Below are 17,558 nucleotides of genomic sequence, written 5' to 3' on the forward strand. Positions count from 1 at the left end.
TAGGGTTTTAGTGGTCTACCCTTTTACGGGCACATAAATATACTACTTCCATCCATTGCTTTTTCTTTATCACTGCTTTGTTAGCTTTCTATATTAGCGTCTTGATTTATGGAATTTGGCGCATGCTTACCTCAGGTTAAAAGGGCTTACCGTGGGGGGCGTGCTGAGTTGCCCCACGGTAAGTTTCAAACATGTGCGTGCTAAAAAAGAAATGCTGTTTTTTTTAAATATGGAGGAGGCATGTCTGGTGATGGAGTAGGCGTGTCTACGTTATTCATTCAGTCCAGCTACATTTCCGTGCGCTAACTTATTAGCGCATGCTTAAGGCATGAGCCCTTACCACCTAAAAAAACAGGTGATGGTAAAGGCCCATGCACTAATGGCAACATTAGCACATGGCCTTTAATGGAGGAAATTGAAAAGCGGCCATTTTTCAGCTGTGGAAAAAATGGCTGGAGCATCAAGGAAAGACCCACGTAAGGGTGCGCTAAGGCCATTTTTTGTCGCAGCTTCGTAAAAGGGCCCCTTAGTGTTCTGGCAAGAAGGTAAAGAAAGGTTCTAGTGGTGGTATATTTTTTTTCCTAAATAGATCTCGTGCAAGGATATATGGAACAAAGAGTACCAATTTGCTGTATTAGACCTGTCTTAGCATAGATGCACAGTTATGCTGTAATTCAGTTTGTTATTTTATCAGATGGAGAATGTACCCTTTTTTCAAGAAGTTAGATTAGGAATAAGCCTAAGCCAACCAAATTTCCTGAAAAATATACAGCTTACAGTAGAATTTATTTTACATTAAATATGTGAATTCTTAGAATTTATTATTGTTACTAAACTAAGAAGTAGAATGCCAGAAACTGGATGAGGAAGCCTATGATGTGTGGAAGGTATTTCTTTGTTGGTAGACGTGTGTGAAGAATAACTCAGCAGACTTAAAGATATGAAGGAAGATATCTCTCAGGAAAGCTCTGTCTGTATTGATACGTGGCATATACTGCCCTATTTGCGCCCTCTTAGGTAAAAATTAACACTCGCTATTAATTTCTCAGGCCCCGAGAGAGTAGTAGATGTCACTGACGTTACCAAGCAGAAGGAATGTAAGATGAAGTTAAAAGAATTTGTCGATTACTACTACAGCACCAATAGAAAAAGAGTTCTCAATGTCATCAACCTAGAATTTTCAGATACAAGGTAAGACTTATGACAGCATTACCGTTGTACTCTAATTGGAAAATTTTGTTTGTTGTTTACCTTATGTAAGCTTATTCTCTTCCAAAACACTTCTAACCAACTCAAGTTTATTTTATTGATTTACTTCAACAAATCTGCCAACTAATCATTGAGTGGAGAAGTACTTTGACCCACTGACACTCTTTATGACCTTGGGCAAGCCTCTTTACCTTCCATTGTCGCAGATACAACTTAGACTACAAGTCCATGTGGTCGAGGAAGTAACTCATGTAGAACTTCTTGAACTCGGTTTCCATATCCATCGTCCCCTAGGGAACACTTTTAGACAGTTCCCATTCTGTTAATCACATGGGAGCTTGAAAGCATGAATGGTTCACAGTGTTACCAATGACTTATGTGTTATTTAGCTTGTCCACCTTACCATGCTTTATTGTATTAATATTAATTGTGCTTGCCACTCTTTTGTCTCGCAGTGGCCTAAAACTCTCGCTCTTTGAGGGTCACAGAACAGGTTTTATTTTCAGTGGCTATTCATCATCAGCGTCATTTCATGCACATTCAGTAGATAGCTGGAATACCAGACCCCTTTGTGGCCCCTGGAAACTAGTGTTTGAGATCCTTGTTTAATGCCTGGTTCAGTTTTCTTCTATTTCTAGTGAGCTCAGATGGTATTGAGTCCTCTCCTAATAAACTTGAAAACATCTTTTAGCCATAGTGCTGTATAAAGGGAAACTAGTAAACTTTGTTCTGTTCTACATTTGTAGTTCGTAAGTACTGTATATTAGAGTTCTGTATTGCACAATTTTGTTTGTATACCTGTTAATTGTAAATATCATCGTATACATTTATATAAACAGATAATTAAACTGTTTTATGCACATTCAATGAGGAAAACCATTTCACTCATTTAACTCCCTGTTTACAAAGCCGTGCGGCAACGCATTAGCGCACCGGAAGCCGCTAGAGCTGCTTTTGTAAACAGGGGGGTTAACTATTGTGCTTTCTGAAGGTTGGTATAGTAAGATACAAATGCAATAAATAAATATGTATCCCACATTTTCCCACCTTTTTGCAGGCTCAATGTGGCTTACAATATATCGTTCTTGGTGGATAATAGATTAGAAAATAGACAATTAGTGTTACATAAAGACCGTGAATAACATAATAGAAAGTTAAACAAGCAGATATATTGAATTATCAAGATTATTTAAGAATTGCTTCTACCTTTATAGAAATTTCTGTGCTCTGGAAGCTCAAGAAAAATCAGTGTTGAAAATCCTGCAAGTAAACATTGCATCCCCTGTTTCAAAGAAGCTGCAGGAACATAGAAATTGGCATTCAATAAAACTGTCAGATCAATCTAGCCTGCTGGTTTTTTTTCTCTACCCGGTATATTCAGCTTTACCTTTTGATGTCATACCATTACAGTTTCTATGTGCCTGTCTTATGCCTTTTTGAATTTTGAGAATACTTTTGTCCCTGACACTTCCACTGAATGACTGTTCTGTGCATCTACCAGCCTTGTTGTAAAGAAATGCTTTCTTTGTATGCACAGTCTCCAGCTACAAATGCATCTTCTTCTAGCACAGCTCGTACTTCTTGTTTGTGTCTTTGCATTTCTCTCTCTCAAATGCCTTTAAAAGTCTTCATACTCTCTGCACATTTTCCACGCTCTGCTGACTGAACAAGGGGGAAAGCATGCGGGGCATGCCTCATGGAATTCTTTTCAAACCCTCTACGTTCGTCTGTGTGTATCTGTGTTGCCTCTGCCAGTGGCTTCACACTAGACTAGAGATGAGAAGAGGGGAGATGCTGTGAATGGACTGGTACAAACATTCTGTTGGTTTGGAAAGAATAATAAAATTGAACTTAGTGTGTTAATATATCACATCCTTAGAAGTTACTGTTGAGATTTTAAAGGGTAGATTTTGATAGTTAACCACAGGTTGCTATTATCCATAGCAACAGGTGTTAATTGGGCAGTAACCATAACAACAATTATAAAAGCTGTTGGCTACAAATAGCTTGGTCAAAGGGTCCTTCCCCAACTCAGCCATAATTGCTCTAGGGAACTCCATCTCCCACAGTGCCTCTGCATACATCTCCTTTAATGCCAGGGTGATACGGTCTCTGAGAATCCTGTAGAACTCTCTGCACAGGTTTTACTCTCCTTTGCATATGATAGGTGCATTTATGTTAACACGTTTTTTTATTGACGATAAGGCACAAAGTACAGGTTATGCAGATCTAATATTCCAAGTTGATAAACTCAATACAACCATACTAAACCCATGTGAAGTCATCCTTCGTCATACTTTTATACTTTTCTCCCCACCCCCTTCCCCCCACAATCCTTTAGTAGGATTACTTCTGCACTTATCATCATTACATATTTCCCCCCTCCCATTATCCCCCCTCCTACATCCCCAAATTCTCCCCTAACTTATTACCGCAAGCTCACTGGTAAACAAAGTTCTCCCAAGCCACCTTTCCTTCCTTATCCTCTTGAGCTTGTATTCCTGTTAGCCCGGGAAAACCCTCCCGCCCACCCTCCTGAGGAAGACTATTAACTAATCTGTGTGTGTACCGAAGGAAATCCAGACAGTTACTCTGGAACTTTATGCTATATTGTAACTAAGGGTTAATGGAAAAAAAATAAATAAATACTTACCTGGGTTTTCTGGGGTGTGTCTGGGCCCCAGAAGATGATGAACTGGCAGTGCTGGGTAGTTGTGGCTGATTCTGGCCATTCAGAAGGAGTCCTGCAGGTTAGAGAAGCAGGACAGGCTGGAGCAGGTATTAATAATAGGGATTTAGTAGGGCTGACCAACATTCCGTTGGTCAGCAGGAAGGTTTGGAATTCTGAAAAAGGCTTGGGATTGTCTGGGGAGTGCTCGGAATGGCAAGCCAAGGCTGGGTTTCCTAGGAAACGGGTGTTAGTGGCAGTTTAGAGGAGTTTGCTGCTTTGATGGGGAAAGGTGATGTCTGATTGAGCTCTGAGTGCTGGTGAAAAACTGAGAATAAATTGAGGGTAAAAATAGGATTCTCAGAACTGAGGTGTGTGAATGAGTATAGTAAAGGTGTGGTAATAAGGGAAAGTGCAGGAGAATCTGTTTGAGATAAAGTAAAGGGAGTTGATGGTTGACAGAGAATGAAAGCCAAATGGTGATTGGGTTTGAGTGAGCAGAAGGGGGGATTGAATGAGGTTGGATGTGAAAAGGGAGAAAAACATTTATTTAAAATTTAAAAAAAAAGAGTAAAATGGTTTATGAGGGTTTTTTTTGTATCCAATGTACCAAGAGAGAGCGGAATAGAATGTTCACTGCCTGAATGAAAATAGAACCTGGTGTAGAGTGAGTGACAACCAAAACAGTGCAGCGCCTCAGATTAGGGAGCTTCAGTACAGTATAGGTGTTTAGAAGGGAATATTTAATTAAATTTATTTTAATTAGAAAAGCTGACCACAGTATTTAAGTCCTGATTAAAATTCCCACTGAGGTTGCTGAGAACTGATAGGAAGATAAGGTTTTGCTTCCAGTTATTTTTTTTAAAGAGTGTGAGGTTTAGGAAGAAGAATACGGAAGGGAAGGAGAATATTACAGCGATCGTCTGGGCCCCCACGCAAGAAAGCAATTGCTCTATCTGAAGCTTGCCGTGCAGCTAAGTGACTGAAAAAGGAAGAGACCCTTCCCCCCACAAAGAATCATTTTCTTGCAGGGTGATTTTACATGTTATAGTTTGAAAAAGGGAAGGAAAGGGAGATTTGAATATTTTAAGTGTTTTAATGATATATGTACTTATCTGATAGGCGTCTAGCTGGTTGTGGGTGGGACACAGTTCTGTAATGAAGTAAAATCATACAAGTGTTCACATGGTTATGTATAGTTGAAATATTTTGTAAAGAATAGACATTTTATGCAGAGTGATAGTACTTAAATGGTTATTTTAATACATGCAAATAAATGCTGCATTTGTTAAACCAAAGATTTGAATTTGTGCTTACTAACACAGGAAAAATCTAACTTTAGTTTATTTTCCCCACACACTCTTTGAGAGTAGGTGGCGAGGTTAGTGATTTGTAAGTCCCTCCGGTTTCAGTGGTGAGCCTGAATATTGGTCACGACTACTCACAACAGATATTCTGATGCATCCCCTTTGCTGAAACTCAGGGGGGGGGGGGTCTTTTACAATATCCTATTGAGAAGCAGACTACGCCCTCTAGGACTCAGCACCCGTAGATGATGGGTGCATTTAAAAGGTCAAGCTGATTCACCTGAAACTTACACAACTTCAACTGTTGAAAACGCCTCAGATCCCCACTGTCTACATCTTCAAATTTATATAATTCTTGATAAAACTCACAGAAAATAGTGTTAGACTTCATAGCAGAGCACCTAACAATCTCCAGATCCTTCTCTCAACCGTGCAGTGAATTCCCCCTTCCCCCCACACTCCAGTTGTGTGCCAGCCTTGCCAGGAGCCTCCTTGGCTTTGTGTTTTAAAGTTGTCACTCACCTCTTGGTTCTCAAGGGCAGCAGTGAGTTCAAAGAATGGGCATTTTTAGCCAACAACTCATTCTACCCCTCTGCGTAGGACCCTCCACCAATACTTTCTTCTCCCTCTTAAGCTGAACCTCTAATTATTATTATTATTATTTGTTACATTTGTATCCCACATTTTCCCACCTTTTGCAGGCTCAATGTGGCTTACATATAACCGTTACCGGTGTTAGCCGATTACGGTTTGAACAAATACATAGTATGAATAATTACAAAGTGATATTGTGGTATAATGAGGGATATGTATGGTAGGAAACAGTTGGGGGGAACTTAGAGAGGGAAAGGGGGAAGAAGAGTCAGGTAATTCCAATATTTGCTTATCGATGCTTCTCTTCCTTCAAACTATACAGGCTACGATAGCTTCTCTGAAAAAGGCTTTCCATCCTCCCCAAAACAATATAGGGGCTCATTTTCAAAAGAGAAAAACGTCTCAAAAATAGCATAAAGAGGCATTTTGTAAACTTTGTTCTGTTCTACATTTGTAGTTCATAAGTACTGTATAATTTTTGAAACTCAGATTTGAGATGTTTTTCTCTGCAGTGCGTCCAAATCACAAGGGGGTGTGTTAGGGGTGGTATTTGGGCGTTCCTAAAACTTGGACGTTCTTCTATCATAATGGAACAAAGCAAAAAGATGCATTTCATTTGCATTTGATTTCCTTCGAGCATCGATCGCTGTTTCAAAATTGAAACAAGCCTACCCTGTATGCATAATATAATCAATATTCATGTTCTTCTTTCTAAAATCTCTGCTATACAGAAAATGTAAAAATATAAAATGGAATTGAAAATGCAAAAGTTATTTGACATGTTTGAAATATTATTAAAGTTTTTTTTTTTTTTAACAGAATGTCCAATTTTGTGGAAGCTCCTGACATAGTTAAAAAACTATCCTGGGTGGAAAATTATTGGCCCGATGATGCTTTGTTGGCAAAACCCAAAGTAACGAAATATTGTCTGATATGTGTGAAGGACAGCTACACAGACTTCCACATAGACTCAGGAGGGGCGTCAGCTTGGTACCATATATTGAAAGTAAGCATTAATACTACCAAATCTTCATCTTAACCATATCTAAGGAAAAAACCTAGAATACAATGGAAAGTAAAGACCATTGAGCTCACAATGTTTTGAAGATACTTTTGGAAAAATGCGATGAGATCAGAATGTCTAAATCATATGCTGTGAGTTGTCAACCCTAACCCACTCTCATAAAAATATTTTGTTAAACCTGAACGTGATGTGCTTTTGATGATTGACTTATTTTTTAAGCTGGTCCTGTGGTGTCAGTGGTATTATGAAGGCAATTTTATAAAGGGGTGATTATTTATATATATAGGTGTTCTCCAGGGTGGAGCGGGGTCAGGATTAGCATTTAAGCATATATCTTATAAATTATACATGTGCTAAGTCTGACTGGTGTGTGCACACACACAGGGTCCCTTTTACTAAAGAGTGTCAAGCCCTAAAGTGCACTTAGGGGTCCTTTTATTAAAGGGTTTGTGCGTGTTTTGCCGCACGCTGTAGTTATCACCCCAGCGCACGCCATCTTCGGCTCTAAAGGAACTTTTTCAATTTTTGTAGCACTGGAACTTAACCGGTAGTAATTGGGCAGCACTGTGGACTGCCCAGTAACTGCCGGGTTAGCGCGGGAGCCCCTACCGCCATCTTAATGAGTGACAGTAAGGGCTCCCCACCGAAATGGCCGTGCGGTAAGTAGTTCACTTATCGCACGACCATTTCTTTTCATCAAAAATAGGTAGCATTTTACCTGCTGTGGTAAGAGGGGGGGCCTCAGTGCGCATCAAAAAAACGTGCCGATGCTAGCACAGGCCCCTTTTTGCCGCAGCTTAGCAAAAGGTCCCCTTAACCTATTTGCCTGCTTGCATGTGCTAATTGGCACATTAGCTATTTTAAAATTTATTTTTTGGAGGGGCGTGCCATGGGCAGAGAATGGCTAACACAAAGTTAATGCGAGAGCACTTACTGTCTCTTAAATACTACTACTACTACTCATCATTTCTATAGCGCTACTAGATGTACGCAGTGCTGTACACCTGAACATGAAGAGGCAGTCCCTGCTCGACAGAGTTTACAATCTAATTAGGACAGACAAACAGAACAAATAAGGGATAAGGACAAAGAGTAGCAAGATTCTGTGCAGAATCCTAAAGAGTAGCAAGATTCCGGAATCCCAAGACTACTACTACTACTTATCATTTCTATAGTGCTACTAGACGTACGCAGTGCTGTACACCTGAACATGAAGAGGCAGTCCCTGCTCGACAGAGCTTACAATCTAATTAGGACAGACAAACAGAACAAATAAGGGATAAGGACAAAGAGTAGCAAGATTCCGTGCAGAATCCTAAAGAGTAGCAAGATTCCGGAATCCCAAGACTACTACTACTACTTATCATTTCTATAGTGCTACTAGACGCACGCAGCGTGGTACACTTGAAAATGAAGAAGAGACAGTCCCTGCTCGACAGAGCTTACAATCTAATTAGGACAAACAGGACAAACAAGAGATAAAGGAATATTAAAGTGAGGATGATAAAATAAGGCTTCTGAACAAATGAATAAGAGTTAGGAGTTAAAAGCAGCATCAAAAAGGTGGGCTTTTAGTTTAGATTTGAAGACGGTCAGAGTTGGAGCTTGATGTACCGGCTCAGGAAGTCTATTCCAGGCATATGGTGCAGCAAGATAAATGGAATGGAGTCTGGGAGGACCAAAGGTTCCCATGTAACTTTTACAGGCATTGTGTTCTAATGTGAACATTAGTGCACAACCTGAAATTCCGAAAAAAAAGTACTGCATTCAGGGGTCCTTTTACTAAGCTGTGCTAGACGTGGCTGGCGGTAGTTTTAATGCGTGGGTTCCCACACACTCCAGCCACTTTTTAGTGTGGCTATAAAATCGCCAAATTACAATTTCTTCCATTAATGGCCTCAACTAATTCCAAATTAGCACGTGGCCATTACCGCCCCTTGCGCTAGAAACTAGAAATGATTTTCTAATGTGCGAAACGGCAGGTGCCTAACAGAACTACCACAGGGCGCCCTGTGTGTGCCTGACGGTCGTTACTGTTTTGCTGCGTGCTACCCATACGGTAACCCTACCGCACCTTGATAAAAGGGCCCCTAATCTGGGCTTACATGCATGAGAGAGTTCCAGTTTAGACTGCGGTCAAGCCCAGATTTCAGCATGCGGAGTAAAAGGGCTCCACAGTTGCGCCTAACTTGAAGCAAGTATAACATTCTGTGGCAGCTTCCAGGGTGGTAATGTTATAAGATACATATGCACTTTGTTATAAAATACCTTTTAAGTGAAATACATTTTATAACCATGAACGTGAAGCTAATGAGTGGCTTACGTGAAACGACATTAGTGGTCTTAACGCCAGTTTCTGTGAATATAATAGGTGGTCATAAAGAAGCATCTAGTGGATCAAATTGACAGTGGCCCTGAAAAACTGTAAATAAAATAATTGTAAAAATAGTACATTTGCGAGTGTCGGAGAGAAAAAAAAACAAGATGGCGTCCGGAAGGGAACGCTAGCCAGACGGCTCGTTACCCGTTTCCCCTCAATCCTTTGAAAAAAAATTCTTTTTTACCTTGTTTGCGATGCCAAAACGGAGGGGCAGGCAGCGGGTGACTCCCTCCACAGCTGCCGTGACTTCGGGACCGATGGACCGTTTCGCGCTGCCGGTGAGAATTCCGGGGCAAGATTCCTCGCTGCAGGAGGGAGCAATGGGAGGTTCTTTGCTCCCTCAGCTTGAGGCCGACATCACCTTCAGCCCCGAGCAGCGGAGTCCTCCGATGATGCCGGCAAGGGGTCTACAGCAGGGGCAGGAAGCACCCAGTGTCTCTGACCTGGAAGTGCATTCAGCTGAGGGAACTGCAGCAGACCAGGAACTACCGGTTGTGGAAGTCGGAGGAGCAAGTCCTAGGGAATTGCTGGCTGGGACCAAGGAGCAGACAATGAAGAAAGTTTTGACTGAGCTTGCTATACCCAGTAAGTCATTTTTGCCTACTAAACCTGGGAATATAACTCTTGATTCGATTTGGGAAGCCTTGGTGGGACTTGAGAACTCTTTTACACAGAAGATATCTCAGGTGCTACAGGTAACCCAGATGCCTTTGGAAAAAATTGAAGTTTTAGAAACCAGAATGAGTAACACCGAAAAAACTTTAATTTCATGTAATGAAGCTCTAAAAACTTCACAACAAATACAATCCAACTTGATAAAAGAGAACATTATTTTGCACCAAAAGACTGAAAATTTGGAAAATCAACTAAGAGCTAAAACTCTTAGGTTGATTAATTTTCCAAAAACTATTCAAATGGCTCCACTAATAATGTTTAAAAAATATTTATCAGAAATACTAAAGATTCCAGAACAAGCATACCCTCCGATTTCTAAAATTTATTATTTGCCTCCATATAAAATTGAGAAACAAAAGGGTGTAGTGGACCAACCAGAACAAAGACCTGATGCTTCATTCGACATGCTGAATTTAACACAAGAACTTCAAAAAGAAGAAATGACAACGATCCCTGCAACATTGATTGTCTCCTTTGTGTTAGAACCCGACCGTGATTGGGTTCTTAAACAATTTTTTCGCCATAGAGATGATCTCTTTATGAATACAAAAATTAGAATATTTCCGGATATAGCCAGAGTTACACAAAGGAGACGTCAAGCGTTTCTGAAACTCCGTCCAAGGGTCTTACAGTTAGGAGGTTTATTCTGGTTAAACTTTCCATGTAAATGCGTGATAAAGTTAGTTCAGTCAAATATATTTTCTAGATGCATGTCAGCTGAATAATTTCTTGATTCTAATGTTAGCGGCTAGTCCTAGTCAGCAATTCCAGGCTTTGTCTACAATCTACTCCGTAAAAGGAATATAAGGCATGTTATGTTCTCTTCTTTTTTTTTTCTTGATCTTGTATTCATGAAAAAATTATTTTCCTGGAATTGTACCTTGTTTTTTTTTTCCCCCAAATTGTGGACTGAATGGATGAGATTAAGTAGTTTTCTATATATTGATTTTCCTATGAAAAATATGTATACTTTTCTCATTTTTTCATTTACAAGTGTTCTTGTAATAATCTGTTAAAATCTTAAATAAAACTAATAAAAAAAAAAAATAGTACATTTGCTTTAAATATTGTTTATGGCCTCCAGTTCCTTCTCTTGCAGCTGGGATTAATAGACCGTATAGTAAAAGGCTTGTATGGCTTTTACTGGCATTAGCGAACACAAAGAAAGAAAAATGGAAGTGTTAGATATCATTACTGTTCACTTAATGTCATTAAATGTGTTGTTCTAGCTGCTGCACTGCACGCTTTTACAGAGCTCAGCCCCTTTTGGCTGCATGGAGATTTCTTGTAATAATGAAAGGAAGCCTTATATAATAGTTTGTAAACTACCCAGATTCCCCTGGCTTTCATTCACTATCCTGGTCTGCAGAATATTGCAGTTTTATTTTTATATGGTGCTTCCCTGGACTCTAATATCCAATGATTAGCCTGATGATAACATTTGGGGCCCTGTTACTAAGCTGCGCTATGGCGCTTTAACCATGTACGCGTGTTAACTGTGTACATGCCTGCAATATCATCTATAGGTGCCTACACGGTTAGCGCGCTAATTTTAGGCATGTTAAAAAACACTAATGCGCATTAGTAAACCGGGCCCTTGGTGTGTAGTGGTCGTTAAGGCCTGATGACGTTGGCACTCTGCATTCCTATCCCAGATTCTGGTTCCAAGATGGCTTTACCTAGTGGCTGACATCACTTAGGGCTATTGCCTATTGGTATCTGCTTTCCTCTTAAGCATATGGAGAAGTGGTATGAGAGGGGAGAGTACAAGGTGGCTGGAGCTGGCCATGTCATGGCATTGATTGGTGAACAGATAGCTGCAGGGAGCTTCTTCATTGTTTTCAATTTTGGTGGCAGAAGGACAAGGTGGGGCAGATCTAGGAACATCTAATATAATAATTTGTACCATCAGCGTTCCATGGCTGTCTGGCTGTCTGGTTGTAACATCCTGATGTCAGCAAGCCTCCAGCGTTCCATTCCCTCTCACTGTCCCGCTCTTGCGTAAAGATGAAATGACGTCAGAGGGCGGAACAGTGAGAGGGAAGGGAATGCTGGAGGCGAGCTGACATCAGGATGTTACGAATGCAAGCAAGACAAGTGAAGGCAATGGAATGCTGGACATGGAGGGGAGGACAGAATCGAGGGACATGGAGGGGAGGAGAGGGCAGGGCAGAGGAGATCAACATGGATGGGATGAGAGGATAGAATCGCGGGGCACGGATGGGAGGGCAGGGCAAAGGAGAATCGCTAGACATGGAGGAGATGGGAGGTGAGGGGAGAATCGTGGGACATGGGAGGGCAGGGCAGAGGAAAATCGCTGGACATAGAGGGGAGGCAAGGGCAGATGACAATCGCTGGACATGGAGGGGAGGCCAGGGCAGAGGAGAACCGATGGACATGGATGGGATAGGAGGAGAGGAGAGAATCACGGGACACGGAGGAGAGGGCAGAGTACAGGACAATCGCTGGACATGGAGGGGAGGCCAGAATTGCAGGACATGGAGGCGAGGCCAGAATCCTGGGATACGGAGGGGAGGGCAGTGCAGAGGAGAATCACTGGACATGGAGGGGAGGCCAGAATCGCAGCACACGGAGGGGACGGCAGGGCAGAGGAGGATCATGTGTTATGTGTAATATTGAATGCTGGGGAATGTGTAGATGGGGTGGGAAGGAGGGGGAGGTTAGTTAAGGGTAGCATGTATTAATGAAAATTGTGTGGCTCACCATGTGAATTTTCCTTGAACTAAATGCCAGATCTTCACTTTCGGTGAGTAATCGTTACTTGGTCAGGTAGGACTGCAATGAAACCTCATTTAAAATAGCTACAGTACATATTCATGAAGCAATTTTACTGCTTCACAAAAATGGACCGTAACTATAACATATCTGTTTAAGGGCTAGATTTGCTAAAATACGCTACCAAGTTAGCCTGCACTAATAGACATTAACACACATTATTTATTGGAGGTCCTATTTTGTGCAGTTCTACCTGTTTATTAATAACATTAATTTACCGCATCAGCACACACTAATGTGGTAGCCCAAATTAGTAAATGTGCCTCAAGTCTTTTAGCTGCCTGTGAAAAGATATTATGTATAATACTGTAGTTCAATGGGGTTTTGCTTAGTTAAGGAGTTCTGGTGTTTTTTGTTTCACTAATGCTATGTTTTCTAATTTAGGGAGAAACAATATTCTATCTGATCAAACCTGCCTCTGCAAATATCTCTTTGTATGAACGGTGGCGATCCGCGTCCAATCACAGTGAGATGTTTTTTGCAGATCAAGTGGATAAGTGCTATAAGTGCACTGTTAAACAAGGACAAACCCTATTTATCCCTACAGGTGAGATGAAAATGAGGCAGAATGAAACAGGGTGAGAGGATAGCTTGAGATGTGCAAATATCATATTAACATAAGTCAGAACGTAATACAGTTCTGTGGAATTTTAAATGCATCATGCACTGAATGCATGCATAGAGTGGAAAAGGGTAGGAAATAGGACATGGATGTAACCTTGCAGTTAATGAACTGTAAGTTGCTGTACTTTAACTGTTAATGCAGCAGATGACGCAGATAAGAACACCTCAGCAAGTAGTGTTACATGTTTCTCTCTGCTTATTGTATGAGAAGATGCTAGGCATACTCCCAGCAGCTACAGCAGAAGCTCTGCAGTTATTGCCTTAATTTTTGCAACTGACGCTTGGTAACTGCAAATTCCATTGCGTAGCTTCCCACTGTTCCACAAACCTATGGGGATAGTTGTGTCTATCAGTCAGCAGGTGGAGATAGAGAACTGAGCTGAGACATTTCTCTCTTGGCATCCAGTCCAGCTGCTCAGTATTTTCTATCTCCAGCAGGTGGATGGACACTCTTTTCAGCTTCTGGTTCTGACTGATTTGCTCCTGGCCCAATTGGTCAGGTGATCCCCAGTTGAGCTTAGCAGGTGGCTTGAGCCTTCAGAGTTATATCTGGAGGTCTTCAGATCCTTGTATGTGGTGCTCTGCAAATTTACTTCTTCCCTCCCTTCACCTCTTCCTTGTTTCCTGTGGAGCTTTCTTTTTCCAGCACAACAACCTTAAATAAAAAAAGAAAGTAGAAGGAAAGAGGTTTACTGGAGAGCTTTGGACAGAGTATCAGTCCTGAATCTTTTTCTTCTTTACTAACACTTGTGGAGACTGTGAGCTTGGGGGGAATAGCAGGCAGTGATAAGTCCCACTAAACTTTGCCTCAAAACCACTTGACGTTTGCAAGGGGGGAGGGATCCTGACTCACCACTTGGTATTCTGTTGTGCTGCGTTTGTGCCAGTTGGGGTGAGTGGTGACTCCTGCAGAGGCAGTTAAGCAGTTTTCCCACTGTGGAACCCATTGGCCGGTGTCGGGGCATTGCAGTGCGTGCAAGTCGGGAATCCCATGGGACGTGAGGGAAACAGTCTGCGGCAGTTCATCTTCAGATATTAGAATATGCCGTGGACTTCGGTCTCTCGACAGGGCCAGTGCGCAGTTTGATAAAGGAGAGTGCAGGAACGGCCGCCATTTTGTCGGGGCCGACTGGCAGTGAGGAACAACCTCTGTCTGATCACACATAGAGCACAGCTGCCATTTTACAACCTCTGGGCCCGACAGAGCATTCAGCTGCATCGGGATCTTTGTTTTCTCTGGCATTTATATTGGTCTTATACCAGACCTATTTACCAGTCAGAGTCACTGCAGGGTATTTCAGTTTCTTGCCCCGCTGCCCCTCCGCCTCCTAAGAGATCTCATTTAATCTCATCTGTCCACTCCTGGAGGTCTGTCTCTGCTTCTCCCTCCTTATCTGATGTGGCCTTTGGTCTTTTCAGAGGAGCCTGCAGCGAAGGAGCAGTTAGAGGAGGGAGATGACCCCAAAGTACTGAGGTTGTTTCATAAAGAGGAGCTCAGTACTCCTATTTCTGAGGCATTGACAGTGCTTTCCATTGAGGAGCCTTCTGCTTCAGCTTCAGGAGTTCCATCTACGACGATCTTGAGTGGGCTTAGAGGTCCTTCTAAGGCTTTCCCGATGCATCCAGACCTTCAAGACCTTATTATAGCAGAATGGATCTCACCGGATGCGGGGCTGAGAGTGGGAGGAGCCATGGCATCACATGGGCGGGTGAAAGTGTGGCCAGCTGTCACAGCTAGTGCATGAGTCAGTACTGTGCATTAGCCGCCTTGACTGCCAGTAACGCACCCGAGTTTCTCGCCACCTCAACAGGAGATAAGTGCAGCTGCAGTAAGCAGTCTGGTTGCACAGCGTACTGCTACAGGAGTTGTGGTGGCATTCTCTTCCCCCCCCCCCCCCCCACTTTTTTGCATCCTTCTCCTGATCCCTTGTGCCACACTTTAGAATCCCCTGATAACACCTGCTTCCTATCCCAGGGATGCGAGGGAGGGTGGGGTCTTGATTTGTGCCTTTGAGGTGCGGGGTAGGGCTTGGGTGCTATTAGGGAGTTATTAAGTGTGATTGTAGGATTGAGGGGAGGGATGTGGAAGGGAGAAGAGCCGCTGCTGTTCCAGAACTATATATTTATTTATTTAGAGCTGGCCTGCAGCACTTTATGTTAAGGGTCAGGTGGTGCAGTTGCTCTCAGGCTATCTCCAACTGCAGTAAGTGGCCTGTGTGGTAAATGCAGGGCAGGTGCTGAATCCTCACCCTGCATTTACCACAAAGGCTTTACAAACAGTTATTGCATGTTAACTTTTGTGTTAAATGTGCAGTAACTGCAAAACCTACCGTACTTTAGTAAATGGGCCCCAAAGAGGGCAATTTTGAAAGGCTTTTGCAGGCATAAAAGAGAGAAAATTTTCCTCTGAAAGTTTATGTGAAGTTTGCAGGGAAAAAGTATCCAGAGAGTTACATGTAGGCATACTTTTGAAAGTTTTCCCCAGTGTGAGCAAACTGTAACTTTTACTTCATTTGCTAATGAAGACGCTGTTTCTCATACTACTTATTTCTCCTGAAAATATTTCTTGAACAAATGAACAAACTCATGGTGCTGTAAACCTGCCATTTCCTTTTTCACATTTGATCTTTCTCACTCTTTTTTTATTTAGGTTGGATTTATGCAATGCTAACAGCTGTCGATTGCCTGGCTTTTGCAGGACATTTTCTACATAGCATAAGTGTTGAAATGCAGATGAGGTACCTTTTTGTTCAAACAGTTCTGTTTAGATATGCTCTATGTCCATATGATTTGACATTTCAATTTTCACAATGTGTAATGTTGCCTAGGGGGGTCCTTTTACTAAGCTCCGGTAAGTTCTAGTACCTGCTTACACAGCTTAAAAGGGTTACCGCAGGACACACTCGGGCATCCTGCAGCAACTTCTGAATCTGTTCGCTACTCACTTGCTAAAAATGATTTTTTATTTTTTGGTTGAGGGGGTGTATCTTGGGGGCGTTTCTGTGTTAATCAGTTAGGGGCCCTTTTACTAAGGTGCGCCGAAAAATGGCCTGCGTTGATGTAGGTGCTTGTTTTGGACGCACGCATGTCCGTTTTTCAGCATGCCTGGAAAAAAGGCCCTTTTTTGTGGCCGAAAATGGACATACGGCAAAATTAAAACCAGCGCGCGTCCATTTTGGGCCTAAGACCCTTACCACCACCCATTGACTTGCCAATAAGGTCTCACGTGCTAACCGGGCGGTAAGCATCAGCACGCATAAACTGCCGAGTACCGCCGGGTAAGCGCCACACGGTAGAAAATAGAAAATATTTTCTATCACGTGTTTTGGACGCACGTCAGAAATGGAATTACTGCCTGGGGCATGCGGTAACTGGGTGGTAGTTTCAATTTGACGCGCGTTGGACGCATGTAGACACCTACGCATCTTAGTAAAAGGGCCCCTTATTGCATCTACATTACCGCATGTTAACTGATTAGCGCAGTATTACCTAGTAAAAGGGCCCCTTATTGCATCTACATTGCCGCATGTTAACTGATTAGCGCAGTATTACCATGTGAGCCCTTACTGCCTACAGAATAGTTGATGGTAGGCTCGCATGGCTACTAATACAAAAAAATAGAAAATCAGCAATTTTACTGCCGTGGTAAAAATACTTTTAACGTGCGGGAAAGACCTGTGTAAGGGAGCGCTAAGGCCACTTTTTACCGCACCTTAGTAAAAGGACCTGCTAAGGTTTTTTAATGTCTTGTTGAGAAATAAAGGTTAGCAAACAATGAATAAAATAAAGCAGAGCATTGCATTAACAGTACATTCCTGACTAGCTTTTGAGAACTAACCCGTCCTTCATCAGGGCTTTATTTACGATCCATTAGTGACCTTTTCATGGTCGTACCATGGATGTATGTTTCAGCATCCTGCGCATTGCTTTTTTGGATTCTAAAATGGAGAAGGGAAGCCCAGGAATTTGATTGGCTGTGATATTATTAGCATGGTTCTGAACAGTGACCGTAGACAAATAATTTGATTCTTCTATTGATTTCCTCACCGAGTGGGAGTGGTGGTGGTGGGGGTCTTGAAAATTCAGTTGATTATAAACAAATGCGTTTTTATAATTTCTGTTTTCCTATCATAAGTATTGTCAGAATTCATCCCATTAAAGCAAGAAAAGCTCCTGTGTAGTACTTATGAGGCCAACGTTCAAAGGGTCTAGATGCTAATTTGGGGCCATGTTTACTGAAGTGCACTAGATTTTTGCACTTAGCATGGGGTTACAGCCAAA

General features: G+C 42.0%; 1 protein-coding gene across 1 annotated transcript in view; it reads left to right on the forward strand.

The window, feature by feature from the left end:
• PHF2 (PHD finger protein 2) overlaps positions 1-17,558 on the forward strand; it is a 289,360-nt gene that overhangs the window by 141,660 nt on the left and 130,142 nt on the right. The window contains exons 5-8 of the mRNA XM_030206771.1: positions 1,050-1,191; positions 6,598-6,784; positions 13,038-13,200; positions 15,928-16,015. Coding sequence (XP_030062631.1) covers positions 1,050-1,191; positions 6,598-6,784; positions 13,038-13,200; positions 15,928-16,015 — 580 coding nt within the window. The remainder of the gene's footprint in view (positions 1-1,049; positions 1,192-6,597; positions 6,785-13,037; positions 13,201-15,927; positions 16,016-17,558) is intronic.

The sequence above is a fragment of the Microcaecilia unicolor genome, chromosome 6, assembly GCF_901765095.1.
Source record: "Microcaecilia unicolor chromosome 6, aMicUni1.1, whole genome shotgun sequence".
Lineage (NCBI taxonomy): Eukaryota > Metazoa > Chordata > Amphibia > Gymnophiona > Siphonopidae > Microcaecilia > Microcaecilia unicolor.